Here is a 23,972-nt window from a genome sequence, read left to right on the forward strand (position 1 = left end):
TACATCTACCGTTACGAAATGTTTTGAGAGGTTGGTCATGACTAGACTGAACTCCTGCCTTAGGAGTCCAAGGACATGGGCCCATTGCAATTTGCAATAGCTCTTCACATGGCCTTAGACCACCTGGACAACACAAACACCTATGTCAGGATGCTGTTCATCGACTATAGCTCAGCATTTAATACCATCAATCCCACAGTCCTGATCAATAATTTACAGAATCTGGGCCTCTGTACCTCCCTCTGCAATTGGATCCTTGACTTCTTGACTGGAAGACCACAACCTGTGCAGGTTGGTAATAATTCCTTCTCGTTGACAGTCAACATTGGGGCACCTCAGGGGTGTGTGCTTAGCCCACTCTCTATACCTATGACTGTGTGGCTAGGCATAGGTCAAATACTATTGCTGATGATACAACCATCACTGGTAGAATCTCAGCTGGAGACAAGAGGGCATATAGGAGTGAGATATGTCAACTAGTGGAGTGGTGCCACAGCAACAACCTTGCACTCAACGTCAGTAAGATGGAAGAGCTGATTGTGGACTTCAGGAAGGGCAAGACATAGGAACACATACCAATCTTCATAGAGGTATCAGAAGTGGAGAGAGTGCCCAGTTTCAAGTTCCTGGGTGTCAAGATCTCTCAGGACCTAACCTGGACCTCAGGGATGGTTACAAAGAAGGCAAGACAGCGACTATACTTCATTAGGAGTTTGAAGAGATTTGGTATGACAATAAACACTCAAAAACTTCTGTAGATGTACCGTGGAGAGCATTCTGACAGGCTGAATCACTGTCTAGTATGAGGGTGGGTGGGCAGGCTACTGCACAGGACTGAAAGAAACTGCAGAGTTGTTAATTTAGTCCGCTCCATCTTGGGTACTTGCCTACTAAGTACTCAAGACATCTTCAAGGAGTGATGTCTCAGAAAAGCAGCGTCCATTATTAAGGACCTCTAGCACACAGGGCATGCCCTTTTCTCACTGTTACCATCAGGCAGGAGGGATAGAAACCTGAAGGCACACTCAGCAATTCAGTAACAGATTCTTCCCCTCTGCCACTTGATTCCTAAATGGGCATTGAACCTGTGAACACTTCACTTTTTAAATACATATTGTCTATTGCATGATTTTTAATCTATTCAGTATACATATACTAATTTATTTTTTTCATTCTTCTATATTATGCATTGCATTGAACTGCTCTGCTAGGTTAACAAATTTCACGACACATGCCAGTGATAATAAACCTGATTCTGATGTTTGGTGTAAGCTAAACATTGCATATAATCAAACACACCATCCCTATCATGAAGGATGGTGGTAGCCGTATCGTGCTGTGAGGAAACTTCACTGCAGCAGGCCCTGGAAGGCAGTGAAGGTAGAGGGCAAAATGAATGCAGCAAAATACAGAGAAATCCTGATGCAGTCTACAAGAGAACTGCATCTTGGGAGATTTGTTTTCCAGCAAGACAATAATGACAAGCATGAAGTCAAAGCCACACAGGAGTGGGTTAAAACAACAAAGTTAATGTCTTGAGAGTGGTCAGGAGTCCAGACTTCAATCCCATTGGGAATTTGTGGCTGGACTTGAAAAGGGCTGTTCACTTACGATCCCAATGCAAAGCTGATATAGACCTATCCACACAGACTCAAGGCTGTAATTGCTGCCAAAGGGGTGGGTATATACTTTATAGGTACAGTACTTCATTAACTTTCATAGCTAATTACATTAAGATCCATGTGGAAGACTAAAACAATACATGTGAAGATACTTCTTTAACTAGTGCATATTATCAAAACTGTCAGGTATGAGTTACAAACCCCAAAATAATACTCAAACCAAGTTTTTTTTTTAAAACCTTTATTCATGGAAAATTGAAGCGACTCTACAGTAGAGCCTAATTTCAGTACAAGTACTTTAACAATAAAGTAACCATGAAATGATCAATAATTCCAAAACAATTCTGGTTTCAGAGGCAGTAAACAAAAATACACAAGAACATGGTACTGTGATTAGCACTATGCACCACTGAAGAATTCCTTTACATTAAAATCTGTTAATACAAACAAGATCTAGTAACGACGTTGGAAACGGGGATCATTGGATGGTCTCTGTGCTCGGTCTTGGTCGCCAAAGTTGCCTGATCCTTGCATGCCACCTCCAGACATTATCTGCACAGTACGGTTCATCGGTTGAACAGTCTGCTGGTTCCCTCCTTGCACAAATCCTCCATGCCTGGGGAACAAAGGATAAACTGATTGACAAGAACCACACATAGGCAAGCCAGTTAGGTGACTCAAGTTACTCCACTGTGAAACTATGTACAAATAGTAGAACCAGAGAGGCAATGTTTCCAACCTTCAAAATAAAAACGGCATGCCAAAATCCTAGAAGAAAATGAAATCTCAATTCCAAATGTCAAATACTGATCAGATGCAGCATTTACAGTACTAGCAACTCTGGTTCATTTCCCGCCACTGCCTGCAAGGCATTTTATATTCTCCCCATGACTGCATGGGTTCCTCCCAAAGGCATACTGGTTAGTATGTTAATTGGTCATTGTAAATTGTCCTGTGATTAGGGATTAAATCGGGATTGCTGGGTGGCATGGTTCAAAGGGCCGGAAGGGCCTATTCCACACGGTATCTCAAATAAACAGGAAGCAAAGGATGACAAAAAATGTAACTTAATATTGATGTGCACTTTCCTAGAACTCCAACACCAAGTGTTCAATCTATATCAGAATGTCAATGAGTCACTGATCAACATTTTTTTTAACATGATGCACAAGCAAACATTGAACATAAACAGCTTATTAATACTGACATTACTGAATAGAAATAGTAGTGCCTAAAAAGTATTCCCCCCCCACCCCAAAAGTTTTCAGGTTTCAGGTTTCATTATTTTACAATACAGAATCACAATGAATTTAAATTGGCTTTTTTGAAAGTAAAAATAGATCTCTACGAAGTATAAATTAGAATAATGAAATATGGAACAATTGAATGGTTAAGTAATCATCCCCTTCAAGTTAAAATTTAGTAGATGCACCTTTGGCTGCAAGTATAGCCTGGAATGTGTGTGGATAGGTCTCCATCAGCTCTGCACACGTGGACACTACAAAATAATTGACTGCCTAAGTATTCACCCCTTTCAAGTAAATGCAGCTTTGACATTAATTATTGCTTTGACTGTGTGGAGAGGTCTCAATCAGCTTTGCACATCTGGACATGGCAATTTTCCCCATTCTCCTTTACAAAACTGTTCAAGCTGTCAAATTGTATGGGGATTGTGAGTGAACAGCCACACATTCTCAATTGAATTATGGTCTGGACTCTGACTTAGCCACTCCAGGACATCAACTTTGCTGTGTAGCCTTGGCTTTCTTTATGCTTGGGGTCATTGTCTTGCTGGAAAACAAATCTTCCAAGTTGCAGTTCTCTTGCAAACTGCATCAGGATTTCCCTGTATTTTGCTGCAGTGAAGCATCCCCACACCATGTTTCATGGTAGGGATGGTATGTTTTTGATGATGTTTACGCCAAACATAGTGTTTAGTCTGACGGCTAAAAGCTCAAGTTTGATTTCATCAGACTGTAGATCCTTCTTCCAGCTGACTTTCAGAGTCTCCCACATGCCTTCTGACAAACTTAAGCCAAGATTTTCCAACGGTGGCTTTCTCTTTGCCATTCCCCCATAAAGCTGTAACTGTTGGAGCACTGGGGCAACAATTGTACGCGCAGCCACTAAAGCTTGTACTCCTTCAGTTGTTACAGGTCTCTTGGAGGCCTCCCTCACTCGTCTCCTTCTTGCCTGGTCATCTAGTTTTTGAGGGCAGCCTGATCTAGGCAGGTTCATAGCCTGGCATTTTCTTTCCACTTCTTGATGATTGACTTAACTATATGTACTTCAATGGATTTTCAGTGACTTAGAATTTTTCTTGTATCCATCTCCTGACTTGTACTTTTCAATAACCTTTTTATGGAGTAGCTTGGAGCTTTGTTTTGTCTTCATGCTGTAGTTTCTGCTAGGATACTGACTCATCAGCAGTTGGTTCTTTCAGATACAGGTATATTTTCACAACAATCAATTGAAACACCTTGAATGCACACAGGTGATCAGCAATTAACTAATTATGTGAATTCTAAAACCAACTGGCTGCACCAGTGATGATTTGGTGTGTCATTTTAAGTCGGGGGGGGGGGACTTATGCAATTAATTTTGAATTTTACACTTGTATCACTTTGTAGAGATCTATTTTCACTTTGACATGGAAGTGTTGTTTTTTGATCAGTGTCAAAAAAGCCAAATTAAAGCCACTGTGATTCAATGTTGCAAAACAATAAAACATGAAAACTTCCAAGGGAGGTGAATACTTTTTATAGGAACTGTATATTCAAATGGGTAAGTATCCCAGTTTTGTACCCAACTAAAAAGCAGTTAAGTGCTTAGCACTTGTCTGTATTTCTAATCTACAAATAAGCAGTGGCCCTTCTGCACTCATCTTGTTTTTACCCTTTCATTTAATTCTTAAACACCGACAACAACAACACAACCTGATGGTTTCTATTCCCCTCAAGCAGCAGAAATGGTCTGTTATCTATATAGTTAGTCCTGACGAAGGGTCTCGGCCTGAAATGTCGACTGCACCTCTTCCTACAGATGCTGCTTGGCCTGCTGCGTTCACCAGCAACTTTGATGTGTGTTGTTATCTATATATGGAGGTTTTGAAATACTCCCCCATTTGTATTTATTCACATCTTATCAGGTCGAAATGTTGGTAAACCAGGTGCTGTAGTCTCCTTGCTACGACAACTTTCTTTTAACTCCTTCCAATGTAGCTTCTTTGGATCATCAAAATTATTTATAATGCTATTCATTTTAATATCATATTCAGATGATGCACATTCTGGCCCCATTTTCAAATCATTGATATGCAAACATGCACAATCCATCCACTCTTAAAAAACACTCAATTTCATTAGTTTTTAAAATCAGTTTTTAATATTTAATTTGCTGAATCCCGACGAGCACAAATATAATTATGTCTGATCATTTGCTGATTTCCTTCTATTGGTTCAAGATGAAGCACATATTTTAAAGCACATTTGAGCAATTGGACACTTGCTTCTCAGTAAATGGAGCAAAATGGAATGGATAACAGCAGTGACTTCATTCACTAATGCCAGCAGCAATGAAGACTATACTGACCTCCATTCTGCATATTTACATCAGTCATAAGTTGCTCCGAGAATGCCAACTGAACTCAGCTGCTCTGGTAAAATGAGAAGGATTGGGATCAACCTTTTCACAAAAGTAGTTCATTATCAAGTATTTCAATTTCACCAAGTAACCTTCATTTAAGAAAACAGTCACATTCAGTTGCAGGATGCTGGTTTCATCTACCATTGAAGACAAATGATGAAACCATTCAAGCAGATGTTAAGGGTAAACAAATTAGGTAAAATGAGCTGTTAAGCAAAAGTTAGGCCAAGATTTTGAGACAAATCTTGAAAGGTGGCCAGTTGAACTAGGGACACTTCACACTCCCATTTCAAAAACAACTTTCAGAAAGGTGATACTGCAGACATGAATTCATTACTTCTGCAAACACAACTGGGAAACTGGACAATTAAACCAAATACGGGAGCATCTGGAGAAACTAGCCATATTAGATTGTCAATTAATTCTTGTAAACTTTATCAGGAAAGTATTTAATTTTTAGAAACCAGATGCATGCAGTTCTTATTTGAAACAGATGCAAGAAATGATGGAAGACAGCATGTTCTAGTGTAAAGACACAAAAGTGACTTCTGGAGTTCAACAAGAACTAATTCAAGTGAGCACATATTTGTGACATGGAATGAAAAAGAAATTTTTGTTAAACACAATTACAAATTTTCACAGCATGTGGGCAATTTTGAGATTTAAGGCTCACAAATCTAATTCATTAAAACAGTGCATAGTAACATTCTGAAATGCAAGGTCCAGTTAAAAATAGAACTACAGAACAGCAGCACAAATACAGAGTAATATCAAATTTCTATTTGGAAACTAGAAACTACACTGGGGAATAATTTGGTGATTCTAGTTCAGGTATAATCCCAAAACCAGTCTCACCTCTAACTTTTGGGATTAACCTCAGAACATTCTCAATTAGCCCTATTTTCAGGACTATCAACTGGTGCTAAATAATACCCCAGTTAGTTTGGATGATCCACCAAGGTATTTCCCCACCTGCAAAAAGGTTGCTGAGAAAGGCCTCTTTCATCCTATAAAATTAGGGCCGTATCCCAAATCAGACCCTAGTGAATATAGATTATAATGTCAGTGCTATGAAGCCACTTGTAATCAAATATAATTCAAAACCATTATTTGAGCTCAGCTGGATTCAGCAATAGCCAATACTTCAAAAGCTAACAGCTCCACACTTAATAAAACATGTCTTCTTACCCTGGCATTCCTCCTCGTTGCATCATATGACCTTGTCCAGACTGGGCAGGTATGCCTCTATCACCACCTACAATGGCAGAAGACAAGATTATTCTACACAAAAAATAGCCTTACACCAGTCATGAGTAATGATTTTATAGAAGATTAACAAAAAATGAGGTCATATTATGGGTTATTAATTTATTCTTCTGGATGTTGACATCACTGCCAAATAGAGCATTATTAATTGTCACTGCCATTGGGAAACCCGTTAAATTCTTGAACCACAATAGTGCTTGCTTTTGTTCAGGAGGAGGGTTTTAAGGATTCAGATCCAAAAGTCTCAGCCCAAAACATTGACTACTTATTTCCCCTCCATAGAAGCAGCCTGACTTGCTGAGTTCTTCCAGTATTTTGTGTTACTCAAGATTTCCAGCACATGCAGTATCTATAGATGGTGGTGTTCCCCTGCAGTTCATGGGCCTAGGTGCTGTTGTCAAGACTAGCCACATGAGCTGCAGCCTGATGGCAGTGAAGGGAATTGTTCTTTACGTGGTTAAAAAAAATTGTCCCACCATTGAAACTGCTTTGTTCCAGTTGAGGTCAAACAACTGCTGTTGAAGCAGAGGCAGTTTTCCTGACTTCTCAGGATAAGTGATTCACCAATGCCTTTTCAAGAAAACCGCCTCTCTATAGAGAAATAAAGCTGAAGTATATATATTCCATTAAATAGCAAAATTAAAATAAGTAGCGCTAATAAATCCCACCCCCCCCCCAACAATGCCTTTTCAAGAAAACCGCCTCTCTATAGAGAAATAAAGCTGAAGTATATATATTCCATTAAATAGCAAAATTAAAATAAGTAGTGCTAATAAATCCCACCCCCCCCCCCCAATTATAAAAGTAGTGAGATCATGTTCACGGCTTCAATGTCCATTTAGAAATCAGATGGCAGAGGGGAAGAAGCTGTTCCTGAATTGCTGAGTGTGTGTCTTCAGGCTTTTCACCTCCTTCCCGATGATGATAATGAAAGAAGGACATGCCGTGGGTGGTGGGATTCGTAATGATGGATGCCACTTGAAGATGTCTTGGATACGACGAAGTTCCTATGATGGAGCTGACTAATTTAAATCATGATGGAGGCGATAGAATTAAACACAAGACTCTAAGGTGGCCTAACCAGGGTTTGATTAGGGTTATAGGAGCCAAACTGGACATAATGGATGGAGGCTGTGGTAGAACAAAGGACCCTCCAGAAAATCATGGCAATTCTGTATGTTTTTCAGCCTCTACATGCCACCTTAGTGGAACAGAGGAGCACATACAGTAATTGCACTGCTCCAAAGAGAGCTATATGAGGTCATTAATACCCTTGCTATTAGGCTCAATGAGTCAACCTATAGCCGGTGAAGCGATGACCCTCCCCATTCAGACTGTTAGTAACCTCTTTACCTCAACCTGCTATCGTGGACACCCTGTGCAATACTATCATGTCTTATCTGGACGGTGTGAATATGCAATATAATATTACTATATAATATTATGGCATTTCTTGCACTACCATCTTATCAGTGTGAACTTAGAAATCGGTTATCTTTGACTGGTAAATCTTGTACATCTTATTTTTAAAGTAACTTAAACAAATTCTTTCTTATTTCTCTTCTAATATTTGTATATCTGTGCACTCGTAATGTGACTGAGACACCATAATTTCCTTTGGGATTATCTATCTTGATAGAGCTTTAACATTACCTCATGGCCCTTGAACTCAATCCCCAGACTAATGAAGGCCAACACACCATACACTTTCTTAACAACCCTATCAACCTGAACGGCAACGTGGACCTAAGATCCCTCTGTTCTTCCACTCTGCCAAGTTTCCTGCATTAACCTTGTATTCTGCCTTCAAATCAGATCTTCCAAAATTAATCACTTCATACTTTCCAGGGTTGAACTCCATTTGCCACTTCTCATCTCAGCTCTGCATTCTGTAAATGTTCCCATGCAAACTACTTTAATTTGTCTACTCTGATGAAATCTCCAAATGCATTGGTAGTTTGGGGGTTTAATGGTAAAGATGACCTTCAAACAAATAGAATGTGTATAATGAGCAAGTAAAAACAAAAATTACAAATTCAGTTTTACTAAGAACCTAAAGTTTAAAATTTTAATCAAGTTCAGAGATATAACACAACCCTGAAAATGACACTATAATTAACTTATATCACACTGTTAGGTAGTCTGATACAAAATAATCAGCATTCCATATTTAGTGTACTGCCCATATCAGTGAAACAAGCCTATGAAGGATTGAAGCCAGTCAATGGTTTTAGGTAGCATTTGATTTTGCATGGAGTAAATTATGAAGAAATCATGGAACAGATCTCACCATAAATCCAAGCCATGCTACTAGTGTGGGTGAAGCACTGCTCCACTGGGAGACAACCACTGCCTATTCTTAAATTCTATCATTTCAAACATCCAGCTCACTATACTTAAAATGCAGTCTTAATACATCAATCTACTTCTACAAATATGTAAGCAGTTTGGATAATACATTCAACATTATGACATTTGCATCTGGGAAGCATAAGGTGGTTAAGATCTGTCAAGCGTATTCATTTTTTGTTAAATATTATTGTTAATCTAAGAAATATATATTCACATGTAATGTTTGATTAAACAGAGGCCTCAAACCACCTGCAAAGAGTTGAAGATTTGAATGTTGGGAAAGAGATGGTGAGATAGCAAACTGGATGGTAATACATGCTGATTTCAGTAAACAATTTAAAGAACTTTTTTTTAACTATGGGCACGTTTTAAACTGATATACCACATTTATAGGATGCAATGAAACAGCGTAACCACTGAACAAGTGTTTTGAATAGTCCATTTAAAAATTCCTAATGCTTTTGAAATGATAAAATTATGCAGAAATCTTGGCCAAAGATTCTAAACACCAACATTCCAGTGCTTGTGCATCTCCTCAAGCAGGTTACCTTGCCAACGGTCATGATCTCTTCCCATCATTCCTCCATCCATGCTTCCCTGCCAAGAGCGCTCTGGATGGCCTTCTATCTTCCGCCCATGGTCACCACCCCAATCCCTATCTCTGTTAAAAAAAAAGGGTAAAAATTTATGAGTCAAAGCATGCATTTTCAACAGCAACATACAAGATGGGTGAGAGTTCAATTCCTACTGCTACTGACATGCTGCTTTAAATGTTTTAATATTACGATATCCACTTAACCCTTTACATTCAGACTCAAATATTGCATCTCCTCATACAATATTCTGATTGTTTTTTTAAAAAACCAAATACAAGTTCATCAAGATTTAACTAACTGCTGTGCACCCCACCCACAAAACTGAGAGTATAGCAGATGAGAACACTAGTGAAATGGAGACAGAAACACTACCCTCTTTGTGGAAAACATGCCTCACAGATCTCTTAAATTTCTCCCCTCACTTTAAACCTGTAGTTTTAAACTTCTCCACGGGAGGGGGGGGGGGGGGGGGAGACATATGTCCTATCTATGCCCTTTTAAGTCTATAAACTTCTACAACATTACAATTCAGCACCCTGCATTCCAATGTTAGACAACATCCTGGTGAATCTCTTCTGCATTCTCCCTTCCCTAAAGTGACCAGAACTGTACACCCTGCCCAAAATATGATCCAGCACATGCTTTGTACAACTGTAACATGACATTCCAACACACACTTAATGCCTTGGCTTTTGAAGGCCAGCATACAGTAGCCATCTTCACTATCATAACCACCTAAACTCCATTTTCAAGGTGCCATGAATTTGCAACTTAAGATCTCTGCTCCCAAGACCTTGTTGCTTACTCTAAATATTCTAACAGAATTTGTCCTCAAAGTGCATTCCTTCAACTGTACCTTTATTTAAATTCCATCTGCCACTACTTTGTCCAACCTTCCAGCTGATGTCCTGCTGTACCCTTAGACTTTATGGAGGTATAATTCCAATCGTTGTCTCATCTGTAAGCTTATGACATTCTCATCCAGTATACACAACTTGGACCCCAGCTCTGATACCTACGGTATACTTGCTATAGACTTCCACTTACACTCACCCACAAGCCTCTCTCTCATTATCAAGCCAATTCTGGATGCACTTGTTAACATGCTGAAATTCAGACCCTTTGTGCCCTAACCTTCTAGTCCAGGGGTCCCCAACCTTTTTTGCACCGTGGACTGGTTTAATATTGACAATATTCTTGCGGACTGGCCAACCCGGGGGTGGGAGTACTCAATTAGGGTTAAACTCACCTCAACATGTCTTTTACAGTTAGGGTTGCCAACTTTCTCACTCCCAAATAAGGGACAAAAGTAGCAGTCAAACCTCAGGGCACTTTACCCCAAAAAAGACTATGACCATGAAGCCTTGCGCGGGCACGTGCCAAATTTTCCCCCCACTGATCAGTTTTACCTTCATCTTCCCAACTATACTGTGCATACATTATTTCTACTTTATATAGGCTGTGTATTTATCACATCATTCCTGATTTTACTACATGTTAGTGTTATTTATTTTCGGTCTTATGTGTTATTTGGTATGATTTGTTAGGTTATTTTTTGGGTCTGGGAATGCTCAAAAAATTTTCCCATATAAATTAATAGTAATTGCTTCTTTGCTTAATGCCATTTCGGCATGGAAGGTTTCATAGGAACGCTCTACCTTAGCGGGGGAAATACGGGACAAACCAATTTAGCCCAATATATGGCATGTCCCGGCAAATACGGGACAGTTGGCAACCCTATGTTCAAGTTCAACAGTGCGTGACAGGGAATGAGGAAAGGTGCAGCTGACTTATATCGTTTCCTCACGGCCCGGTAGCACCTGCTTTGCAGTCCAGTACCGGTCCGCAGCCCGGTGGTTGGGGACCACTGCTCTAGCCAGCCTCCCATGCAGGATCTTGTCAAAAACCTTACCAAACAATGTAAACCATGTATTTCTTAGTTACTTCCTTTAAAAAATAAGGGTTTGAGACAAAACCATACTGGCTCCTCCAAATTAGAACCAGCCTTCCCAAGTGAATATAAATTCTGCCCAACAACCTCCCTACCACTGAAAGGATCATCACACTGTGTACTGCTGGGTTTATTCTTAGATTTCTTTTAGAATAAATGCATATTAGCCATCTTCAAACCTTTATTACCTGACACAAAGATAACAAAAACCCAAGAGATTATTGCCCAAGTCTTCCCTTGCTACTGCTGGGATAAATCCTGTCAGGCCCCTGGAATTCAATGTGCAAATACATTTAAATCCTGATATAGACAAGTATCAGAATATCAGCATATTCTTCCCTTCCGATTCCACACTCTTCTCCCTGATGAAGATGGGAATTATTAAGTTAGGACCTGTTTGTATCCCAGACTCCACATTTAGATCATCCTTTTAGTCTTTGAGGGGACTTAAGTCTTTTCTTAACAACCCTTTTGCTTCCAATATACTTCTAAAAAGTTCTGGGATTCTCCTTAATTCTACCTGCCAGTCTTACAACTAGCCCATGCATCCTACCCACAAAACCATGGTCAGTGTGAAACATTAGGCATGTAATCCTTCTGCAATATGATAAAATAAACAACACATTCTAGATCACCTCCATCTACTTAAAACACAGACTTTTGGTCAGGTTACTTCGACTTCTACATAAGAATACCTTAACTGTACTGGTGATACCTGTCTTGGTCACTCCAACTGGTTGTACCTCCAAATTTTCTTTAGTACAGGTTGTTTCATGGACAGTGTTTTCAAGAGGTAGTCACTCACAGCTCTAGACAGACATCCCACCTCTCCCGGAAGTTCTGGAAATCGCCCACAAATTGATAGCGGCTCCCTGACCCAGAAATATACAATATCCTGGAAATTGATTTTTTTGAGAGGGAGAGCAAGCATCCTGATAGGTCTACTTAGCATGAAGAGAGACCAATCAGTTTTCTCTGTTGGCGGGCTTTGCAGTCGACCTCAAAAATAATGAGTGTTGTTCGGTGCACTGATTGCAACAGTGATTTTTCTATTGCCCATGGTGGGTTAAGATATAAAAGACTTGTTGAGGTGAGCTTAACAGGTGTCATTTGTTCATTAGCATAGCTATCATTATTTAAACTAGCTGGCTAGCTGCTAAGGAGCTACCCTACTGATGCTAGCCTATGTGATGAGGCCAAACTCCCTGTAGACTTAAAAGTTGTAACAGAATTTAAAAAAAGACTCCATGATAATACAGGTACATATTTTAATGTCACATTTTCTGCATATACCCAACTTGGTTTACAGATTAGACAAAATCAATAAAATTACATACACCCTTGGAGGTCGACTTGGGGGGGGGGGGTAATATGGGGTTACGGGGGTGCCACCTCCCTGAAATGAGTTTTTGTAGAGTGGGATGTCTATCTAGATGATGCAGTGAGAGAAAACTAGTAACTGAAAATGAACAAGCCAATGAGGACATAATTTTGAGTATTTCAGTCCTAATGGTTGAAAGGAGAGTACAGCTAGAGACCCCACAAATGCACTACAGTTGGCTCTGCTCTGCAGAAAGGAAGTCAAAAGAGTAACAGGTACTGGATACTCAATAATTGAGAGAACAAGACTGGGACTTCTAAGGCCACAGCCCTAGGTGGCGGTGGGGGAGGAATGGTAAACAGCCAGAATCCATAGTGGCAGTAGTGACGCAAGTCAAATGAACAAGACTTTAAAGTCAGATTTTGTACAGGTCGACCGTCACTAATCCGGCACCACTGGGACCTGAGGAGTGCCGGATTAGTGAAAATGCCGAATTACAGGTAGTCGGATTAGTGAAGGTTGACTGTATTTGGAAAAGAATGAGCGGTGATAATCTAATAAATCCAGTGAATATAGAAATAGGATGATGGTGTAGATGAGTGTTCATCTGCAGACATGGCACAGGGTTCCTGAGCACTAGGCAGATCTTGGAAAGCTGCAATTACACTGGAGACTTAACTGTATGATTATGAGGAGCCTTGACAAGCGACCAGTTTTGATTCATCTCCATAGGCAGCTGGGTGAAAGGGGGCAGTCATTTAACTAATTACAAAAGATTAAAGGGGGAAGACAAGGAACATTTTTTTTAAATTCACCCACCAAGCGGTAATAATCTGGAATTCAACTGACTAACAGGGCGATAAAAGCACATCTTAGCAAAGCTTGAAGACTTACCAGCCAACATTACTGGAATTGGAAGGAACGATTAAGCTTGGTAGCGTTTTGGACCAGCATGATCACAAAGGTTAAATGATTTCATTCTGCATCAGTAAGTTTCAAGATTTAGCTCTGGGCTTGGCAAAACCAAAATACAGGTGTCCCCCGCTTTTCGAACTTTTGCTTTATGAAACCTCACTGTTACGAAAAAAGGCAGCATGTGCCCCAAGCAACCAAGCTCCTCCCCCGGAACTGCATTCTAGCCGGCATTGCTTAACCATGTGCCTGTGAGCATCTGTTAGCAAGATGAGTTCTAAGGTATTGGAAAAGCCTAAAAGAGCTCGTAAGGGTATTACACTTAGCGTAAAACTAGACATAATTAAGCGTTTTGATCGTGGTGATCGAAGTAAGGACAAAGTAAGTTTGGCTTGTGGAAGTTGACGAAGATGATGTTGAAGAGGTTTTGGCATCACATGACCAAGAACTGATAGATGAAGAGCTGATGCAATTGGAAGAGGAAAGGATAACAATCGAAACCGAATGCAGTAGCGAACAGACCAGAAGTGAAGTCATCCAGGAACTGAATGTGAAGCAACTGCATGAGATTTTCACTGTAATGATTGCAGAAAAGTACGACTTTAATTTTGAAAGGGTACGTCGATTTAGGGCATATTTGCAAGATTGTTTGAGTGCTTACAAAGAACTGTATGATAGAAAAATACACGAGGCTAGCAGTCAAGCAAGCCTTCCACATCAGCCACAGCAGACGACGAACCTGGACCTTTGACATCAAAGCAGGCAGACATAAAAGGAGAAGACCTGCCTGCCCTCATGGAAACAGATGACAGGATGACATCCCAGTGTCCTACCACTCCAACTCCCGGGCCGCGGACAGATACCAATTCGCGGAGAATGTAGCGGTAGCCGGGAAGCACCCAACACATCTTTAAGAAAAAAGTCGAAATAAATAAGCTAATTAATTAGGTGCCACCAGGCACAAAAACGTCAGCCCAAATCAGAGGCGATTGCTGATTGCACAGCCTCTAATCTGGGCCGACATTTACGTGCCAGGCAGCACCTAATTAATTAGCTTGTTCTTTTTCTTAAAGATGTGCTGGGTGCGTCCCCTGTATGCTTTGCGGATCAGTATCAGTCAGCAGCCCGGAGGTTGGGACCACTACACCACCCCAACCTCTGATGACTCAGTCTAACGCACCATCGTCAGCGTGCTCAGTGCTGTCTTCTCAATTCCCGTAAGTGATACTACACTGTACATACATTATTTCTACTTTATATAGGCTGTTATTTGGTATGATTTGGCAGCTTCATAGCTTAAAGGTTACTGGAGAGAGTGTTTCTGCCAAGAGCGCTTGCGTGAGATTTTTGCTACGGAGAACAGTGCAGGCAATGATTGTAGAGAAGTATTTCTACTTTATATAGGCTGTGTATCTATCATATCATTTCTGCTTTTACTATATGTTACTGTTATTTTAGGTTTTGTGTGTTATTTGGCATGATTTGGTCGGTTATTTTTGGGTCTGCGAATGCTCACAAATTTTCCCCCATATAAATAAATGGTAATTGCTTCTTCGTTTCATGACCTTCCGGCTTACGAACTGTTTCATAGGAACGCTCTACCTTCGGATGGCAGGGGAAACCTGTACCAGGATTAATGAATGATCAGTTATAGATGTATTATTTCAGTGAATGTTGAGTAAACAAAGGTGGCATTGGCCAATCAGGCAACCATGGTGTGTTTGTCTGCACATTCACAACTAAGAATGATGCTCACATCTTATCTGTACTACAACACATCTTTAGTTTTTTCTCCTCCCAATACCTCAATCAGCAAGAATCACCTGATTTACACATTATTAATCCTTGCCTGTCTACTGCAACTGCCCATTGACCAACATATTCCTTATAGTACTTCAGAGCTTCACCCTTCTTTTAAAACCCTTTCACGATGTGTTCTCTCCTTCTAACCAACACTTACCTTGATTGCTGAGGCATTATTCCACCTCTGCTGTCACCCACACGTTTCATGCCAGGTCCATAGCCACCAGCAGAACCACCCCAACCTTCCCGCTGTGACCCTGAATCACGGCTGTGACGCTCTGGTCCTCCATGCCTTCCATCAGGATAATGCTGAAAGTTTTAATGTAGATATTAAGCTATCTTTTCCCCTGAATGATTTACTTACATAATGTTTTGTGAATATTTTACTATTCCAATATAATTTTTAACAAGTAATGTAGTCATAACAGAATAATTAACTAACCTCTGCCTCATTGGTGGGGAAGAAAAAAAAATCAGCACACGTGGTGTTCTTGATTAAACTGTATCTCAATTTCATTAATACAAGATCAGTGCCTCATCTTCAGCCCATCTTGTTCTACATGTTGCCCACTTTCTATTCCTTTTAGTCCTTCCATTACAAGGACTGGCAACATCACCTAAATTCCTTGTAAGTTTACAGAACTGAAAAATATTCTCCTTCCATTAAGTCTAAAAGAGGATGATTGCTATCTTCTGACAGATCTAACAAAAAATAACGGAACTTCTTTATACATCTCCTGTTAGTAATAATATACAAAATGCTCACAGGAGCACCCAACTTTCATGGATTGCTTCTAATAACTTTGTTCTGCATCTGACCTACTTTATTAGCCCATTGATTATGTTTGCCTTCGAAATACAAGAATATTTAGTGACTAGTGGTGTTCTTCAGGAGTTAGTACTGGGACAGCTTTCCCCTCACACATTATATGTCAATGATTTGGATGATGTAGTTGATGGATTTGTGGCCAAGTTTGCTGATGATACAAAGTTAGGTGGCAGGACCAGAAGTGTATGGTCATACACCATGGTAAAAGCTCAAAGACTATTTTAGACCCCTTATTTCTGAAAAGATGTGCTCGCATCAGAGAGGATCCAAAAAAGGTTCACAAGAATGATCCTGTGTACGAGGGGTTTGTGATGTCTCTGGGCATGTATTTGCTGGAGTTTTTTTTTGGGGAGGGGGAGGAGGGAAGAGAATTAATTGAAACCTACCAAATATTGAAAGACCTAGATAGACTAGACGTGGAGAGGACGTTTCCTACTGCGGGAGAGTCCAGGACTAGAGGGCAGCATCTCAGAACTTTAGAAAAGACGGGGACAAATTTCTTTAGCCAGAGGATGCTTAAGTCTTAGAATTCATTTCCATTGTCAGCTGTGGAGGCATGGTAATTGGGTATATTTAAAGCAGAGGTTTGTAGGTTCTTGATTAGTAAGGGCATCAAAGATTATAGGGAAAAAGGCAAAAGAATGGGGTTGAGGGGAATATTGAGGGGCTGTGATGGAATGGTGGAGCAGACTTAATGGGCCAAATTGCCTTAATTCTGTTCTTGTCTTATGGTCTTATCTACAAAAGCCAAAATCGTCACACTGAGAGAATTAACCAAGATATAAATCTTATACTTTAAATATGCTCACTGATTTCAATGTCTGTAAATAACATCTACAAATACTTTACTGATTAAGGGATTATTTTTGTATGAAGGCCCAAATTATACAGTATTACCTCTAAGACAGGAAAGGCATATTGTAAGAATTCTAACCACATACATGAAATTAAGTCCAAAAGCAAAATAATATTACCTGCCCATCTCTGTCACCAATTATGCCTCGGGAACTGTAATGAAAGAAACACAACATATCCAAAGAATTTAGGTAATTGCATATAAAAGTTGATTGCACTTCTGAAAAGCTAGAGAATTAATCTGACCTGTCACTATTTATTGGCCCAAAAAGGAACTTAAAACTTAGGTTTTACCAAGCAATTCTCCAAACAAACTCTTATCAGTTATTGAACTAGAATACCACATGAACAGCTACCAAAAGGTAAAACCTTAAAACAATCAATCATACACATTTGGTGTAAAAAGAAACGATACCAAATTAAAACAGCTAATTTTAGGGTTAAGGAGTGTTAGGAATGTGAAACTTCCAAATTTCTCCACTAGTGTAATATTTTTATTAATCAAATTAGTTTTCTATAGACAGGACACTTATTAATTCACTAATATTACCAATTCTATCAGCTCTATTTCAGAATATCAAAGGTGCTGAAATAAAATTGAGTTTTGGAGCTGTGCACATATACTCTCTGATAATTTATTAAACCGTGTTACAGCTACCACCAAAACAACAATGCTGCATAGGAACCCGTATGTGAAAAATCAGGCATTCTTTAATCAACAAAATCACGTTTGGCACAGCAGCTGAAAGCAGCAAACTAAGTACTTTTTCTTAGCTACAATCAAAATCCTATTTCTTTTGGTACGGATTTCTCAGATCAAACGTTATATTGCCGACAGAAGTTATTTAAAGAATCCTAGTTCTCCCATGAATTTTTACTGTTGGAGCAGGCTTCACATGCACATAATTAAGATTTCTTATTTGCTTACATTTCAGATAAGTGCAATGCCACAGGGAGTTAAGCTAAAAGCTAAAGACATTCAACCTTGGATACAAGGTAATGTAACTTAACCAAAACTTCCACAAGCAATTCTGATTCATCAGCATTTCAAATATGCAGAACTTGAGCATAAAGTGGGGGGGGGGGGGGGGGGGGGGGGAAGAACACTAACTGCAGGGCTGTAGGCCAAAAGCCAAAACACAAGATCTTAAAAAAACTCATCTGGCATGGATATAGAAAGTCAAATTGCATGTTCAGTGCCACAAATTTCTAAGAGTGACCACAAAATCCAAATACTACACTAGGCAATCCAGTTCATCAGTTAAATTTGGTATTAACTCTTAAGAGGCAAGAACAAAACGTTAACTTCAGACAACTAAAAAATTACCCCCTACATGAAGGCAACTATGCGAACATTCAACATACATGCTTTATTATTACTGAATCCCAATGCCTAAAGGCAGGATTTCAAGACCTACAGTCCACAGACCCCTCAGTTAATAGGATGGATCCATGGCAAAAAAGGTTAGGAACCCATGGCCTAGACACATTTTATGAATAATAAATGCAGAAAACCAGGTAAGACTTTTTCTTGCAACTGTAAGCATTTCAGATTTATTTGTGGCTTAAAACTCAGTTGATACCTAGAGTCACGTCTGTCTGCCATTCTCTCAAGTTTCCAGTCCCCACGTGGTGGCCCTCTTCGTGGAGACTCACGCCGAGGACTGTGGTTGCGATGAGAACCGTGAACAAGGTGTCTATCGTGCTCTCTACCGGCCTTGATTATGATCTCACGGCCACGGCTACCACCACGCCTTTCATGAAATCCTTCAGGCCTCTTGTCAAACCTTCCCCCAAAAGGCATTTCATCCCGACGTGGTGGACCACTATCTCTTCGTTCAAAGCGATCTATTCGCCTGAGGGAAAAATAAAATAAGCTATAAAACTCATTTTTAAAAAAAAAAATCAAAGTTAATCAAAAGCAGAGAAAAACACACGCCATACTAAAAGTACTAGCATTCACAGAGATTGAGGGCCAGAACACACTTTGAAACCCCAGATAGATCCTGAACCAATTTAAAGGTAACTAGATCCTTTCACTACATCTTTTGTGAAGTAATCACTGGCGGTAACTTCCTGCTGAATTCAAACAATTGATGCTGTAAACACAAGCAAAAATAAGCACAAGCAGTTGAAGAAACTCAGTGGGTCGTGAAAGAGCTGATGTTTAGATAATTTTATCTGGACCAAGGGTGCACGGATTCCTTGCTTAATGATATTGGTCCATGGCATAAAAAAGGTTGGGAAACCCTGATCTAGACTGAAAGGGAGTAGAACAGGGGCTCCCAACCTTTTTTAATGTCATGCACTCCCCCCGCCCCCCAAACCATTAACCAAAGGGTCCGTGGACCCAGGTTGGAAACCTCTGGAATAGAGAAAAGATATCCAATATAAAAAGAAGAGGGGGTGGGACAACTGCAAGCAAACTGTAGGTGAGGAGTCAACCAACAACAGCAGGCAATGGTGGAGGCAAATACAATAGAGGTATTTAAAAGGTTCTTAGAAAAGCATATGAATGTGCATGGAATGGAGGGATATGGATGTTGTCTAGGCAGAAAAGATTAGTTCAGTTAGGTGTTTTGTTATTAACACTCAAGTTCCCTAATTCAACTTCATTTATGAATAATTCTCAGAATTTATGAACTAGACTTTCCTTAAAAGCAATCCAAAAAGCAATAATTAACATTTATTTACCCGTCATCCCATTGTCAACATAATTGCATACTATACTCTAATTCACAACATACCTGTCTATCTGCATATCCATAAATGCCCGACCTCGATCCCGACGGTCAAAATCACTGAACCGGTCTGGGCGGCCGAAATCTGACCCATGACTGCTGTATCTGTTGTCACTGTCCAACGCCATACGTTTTTGATCAGGCCAATACTGATCATCTCGCCTATAAAGAGATCATCATTTGGATCATACACACACACAGAACTAGTAGCCAAAGCAGGGAGCAGAATTATGATTCAACATTTACCTATCGCTATCATATGGCCTTTTAAGACCACCACGGCGTTCATGTTCATAGCGCATTTGCTCCTGTTGACGCCGGAGTTCTTCTCTCTCTCTATTAATTCGCTCTTGTTCGCGCCTCCTTTCCTGTGCAGAAACAGGGGAAATTACATATTTAGGGTTATATAAATGGACAGTACCAGCTTAGTTTAAGGTTACTGCAGCAAAAATGACCACCCCACATAAGCTAATTGATCAATTATACCAGAAAATGTGATACTGGTTCAGGGCTTTCCCAAAGCCATCTCACTGTAGACCCAGGGTTCTTTGTTGTATATATTAACTAGTCATTATTACATCAGTGCATTATATGAAACCATCATTGCAGCACACTTCATCAGACATTAGTACATCGACCTCATATCCCAATACTTAAGGGAGTAATGCCAAGCACCCAGTCAAATAATGTTCTCCCAATAACAATCTAATGTTCCTTCAATATCCTTCAACATTTCCCTGATGCTAACTGCATATGCTGAATAACTTATTTTATGCTAATATGCAACTTCTCTACCATTTGGTTCTTGAACCAAACAGCAAAACCCTAACAACTGGCTTAGCAACACCGTGAAAAATGTAAACAACAGGAATTCTGCAGATGCTGGAAATTCAAGCAACACACATCAAAGTTGCTGGTGAACGCAGCAGGCCAGGCAGCAACTTTGATGTGTGTTCCGTGAAAAATGTGTTTGTTCTATACCAAAATACGTTTTCTTTATTCCAACTGTGCCATTTCTTGGAAAAAATATTGCATATATTTGTTTTTTTCTGAATGTCGTTTATTTGATGCCACTTAAGTATTTTTCATCATACTTGTGCACGTGACATTTCCTCGAGACCGCCAGGTGTCACTCTGAATAACAAGTGAATCCTGACATTTGCATTTAATTCATAGAAGGCCCTTTAGCCAACTCATCCATGCTAACTAAGATGCCCACCTAAACTAGTCCTATTTGTCCGTTTGGCCCATGTGCCCTTACACCTTTCCTATCCATGTACCTAACCAAATGCCTTAAGTTACTATACCTGCTTCAACCATTTCCTCTGGCAATTTGTTCCATTCTGTGAGGAAGAATTTGCTCCTCGTATTTTTATTAAAGCCTTCTCCCTCATCTTAAACCCATGTCCTCCAAACCAAGGAAAAGAAAAAAAATGTATACATTCATACTTTCTATGCCCCTTGTGATTTTATACACCTTCATACAATCACTCCCCAGTTTCCTACTCTCCAAAGGATGAAGTCCTAGTCTACCCAAGCAGTTGCTATAATGCAATCCACAGTCCTGTCAAAATCTTTGTAAATCTTTTCTTCACTCTTTCCAGCTTGATGGCATCGTTCCTATGGTAGAGTGCTCAAATAAACACAAAAACTCCAAATGGCTTCATCAACATTATTGCAATTGCAAAATGAACTTCCATTTTACCTGTTCTATTTGGATCCTCTCCCGTTCCAGTTTTTCACGTTCTAGCCGTTCCCTCTCCAGACGTCTTCTTTCAACTTCAAGTCGCTCTCGCTCCCGTTGGAGCAACTCCCGTTCTTGACGTTCTCGCATACGTTCCCTCTCCCATTTTTCCCGTTCCCTATTAAAGTAGATTTTAAAAGTCATTTTGAAATAAATCACACCAACCGGGGGGAAAAAACTTTCCCCTTACCAAAAGATGCAGAGAACGCTTCACTATCCTCACACTCGCCCTCATTAATTTCGAACCTGCCACTGCTATTTAATCCAACTACCACTGTATTTGGTTATAGCCATTCCCAACAATTCACTTAGTGTGAACCACTGCATGACCTCAGTACTATATTTGATCCTACAGAACTTCAGTTTAGCAACTTCAATGCTGCTGCTTGCCTCTGATGAAATTATCATTCACCAATTTTAGCCCATAAGACACGAGCACAATTAGGCCATTCAGCCCTCCGAGTCTGCCACCATTTCATGGTGGCTGATTATCTCTCTCAACCCCATTCCCCTGCCTTCTCCTGACACCTTGATTAGTCAAGAAACTATCAACCCCCACGTTAAATATATCCAATAACATAGCTTTCACAGCTGCTTGTGGCAATAAATCCCACAGATTCACCACCCTCTGGCAAAATAAATTCCTCCCCATCTCTGTTATAAATGGGAGGAACGTCAACTCAGACCATGAGAGGCCTGTGTCGGGTGTTATAAATGAACACCCCTCTACTCTGAGGCTGTACCCTCTCGTCCTAGACACCCACTATAGAAAACATCCTTATCACATCTGCTCTACCTAGGCCTTTCAATATTCGATACGAGTTCATTGATATCTCCCCTCATTCTTTTAAACTCCAGCGCGAATAGGAGTATATTTGAGAGATATTTAGATGGGCACATATATAGGAAAGGATTAAACACAGGCAAATGTGATTAGCTCAGATAGATAACTTGGTTGGCACAGATGGGTCTGCTTCTATGCTGTACAACTCTAGGACTTCACTTACAGTTCAAGTTACAACGATAAATGTAGAAATGCAACATACAATCTAAGCATATACTGATGTAATGTACTGAACCCATCAGTGAACCAAGCCTAGTGTGTATTCAGGCCAGTCAATGGTTTGGTGCAGTCATTTTATATCGCATGGAGTACACTATGAAAGGATCATAACAAGGATCCAAACATAAATCCATGAGCCATGCGTTCAGTTGTATTTGTCAATTGGAAAAAATATATTTTGTTTTTTCAATCTCCTTAAAAATTATACAAGATTACAGATAGAAATTGAAAAAAAAACTAAGATTTAACTCACCTGCGCCTTTCAATCTCACGAATCTCCCGCTCACGTTGCCTCTGCCTCTCACGCTCCCGCTGCTCTTTAATCTTATCGAAGGACAATATGTCCTTTTTGTCCTTTTCTTTACTGTCTGACTTGCTGTCCAAGTTCTTTACAGACTATGTTAACAGAAAGATTTTCTCTTTAATTTAAGTTGAGCTGCTTAGAGCCTGGAGTAAGGGTATCCAGTGTTTACAAAAAACAAAAGCACAGGTGCAGAGATCTACTAATAGAAGGGATAATTTATCCTACTTTTGGTCATGGTTGAACGTTTTAATTTGATAGTATCATTCACCAGACCCCTTCACTAAAGTAAACTGCATGAAAATACAGAACGTTTGGAATAACATATGCCAGTGTTTAAATGAGATTGCAGAGGTTATAGTTGCAAGACAGCAGGACATGCTTAGAGACACTTATCAATGCACCAGTACTATCACATATTTGAAGAGTGAGCAAGTTTAGCTTAAGGCAAGCAAGAAAAGTGTTTTACAACTCTGTAGAGTGTGAAGTATCCAAAATAGGTTAGTTTGATCAATTTCTAGCAGCAATCAAGGTTTCCATTATATGAATGCTTTTATTCCCCACGAAATAATTCACAGATGCACTCTACTGAAAATTCTGATATTCTACTTCAGTAACCCAATCACCCTCCAGAGGAAACTGACCATTTAGAAAAAAACTGTTCTGGCTTTCATTTTACTGCTGCATACATATCATTCGGTTTGAATCTGCTCCATGCATCAACTGAAAACAGAATTGACTGAAACACAGAAGACCTACAGCGCAATACAGGCCCTTCAGCCCATAATGTTGTGCCAAACATGTACTTACTTAAGGAATTACCTAGGGTTACCCAAAGCCCTCCATCTTTCTAAGCTCCACGTACCTATCCAGGAGTCTCTTAAAAGACCCTATTGTATCCGCCTCCAGCACAGCTGCTGGCAGGCCATTCCACGCACTCACCACTCTCTGCGTAAAAAAACTTAACCAAC

At 39.9% G+C, this 23,972-nt stretch overlaps 1 protein-coding gene across 5 annotated transcripts in view; it reads right to left on the reverse strand.

Moving 5' to 3' along the window:
• Positions 1-1,852: 1,852 nt before the first annotated feature.
• safb (scaffold attachment factor B) overlaps positions 1,853-23,972 on the reverse strand; it is a 53,697-nt gene continuing 31,577 nt past the window's right edge. For 3 of the 5 annotated variants that reach the window (XM_072244290.1, XM_072244289.1, XM_072244287.1), the window contains 10 exons: positions 22,954-23,096; positions 21,599-21,755; positions 20,140-20,261; positions 19,900-20,055; positions 18,736-19,008; positions 17,272-17,305; positions 15,626-15,777; positions 9,434-9,546; positions 6,456-6,522; positions 1,853-2,238 (listed from right to left, as the gene is read on the reverse strand). In XM_072244290.1, coding sequence (XP_072100391.1) covers positions 2,076-2,238; positions 6,456-6,522; positions 9,434-9,546; positions 15,626-15,777; positions 17,272-17,305; positions 18,736-19,008; positions 19,900-20,055; positions 20,140-20,261; positions 21,599-21,755; positions 22,954-23,096 — 1,380 coding nt within the window. In that variant the 3' untranslated portion in view covers positions 1,853-2,075. Of the gene's footprint in view, positions 2,239-5,213; positions 5,278-6,455; positions 6,523-9,433; positions 9,547-15,625; positions 15,778-17,271; positions 17,306-18,735; positions 19,009-19,899; positions 20,056-20,139; positions 20,262-21,598; positions 21,756-22,953; positions 23,097-23,972 lie in introns of all 5 variants that reach the window. The other 2 variants (XM_072244288.1, XR_011883242.1) reach the window with 2 other exon arrangements.

Source organism: Mobula birostris, chromosome 26 (assembly GCF_030028105.1).
Source record: "Mobula birostris isolate sMobBir1 chromosome 26, sMobBir1.hap1, whole genome shotgun sequence".
Lineage (NCBI taxonomy): Eukaryota > Metazoa > Chordata > Chondrichthyes > Myliobatiformes > Myliobatidae > Mobula > Mobula birostris.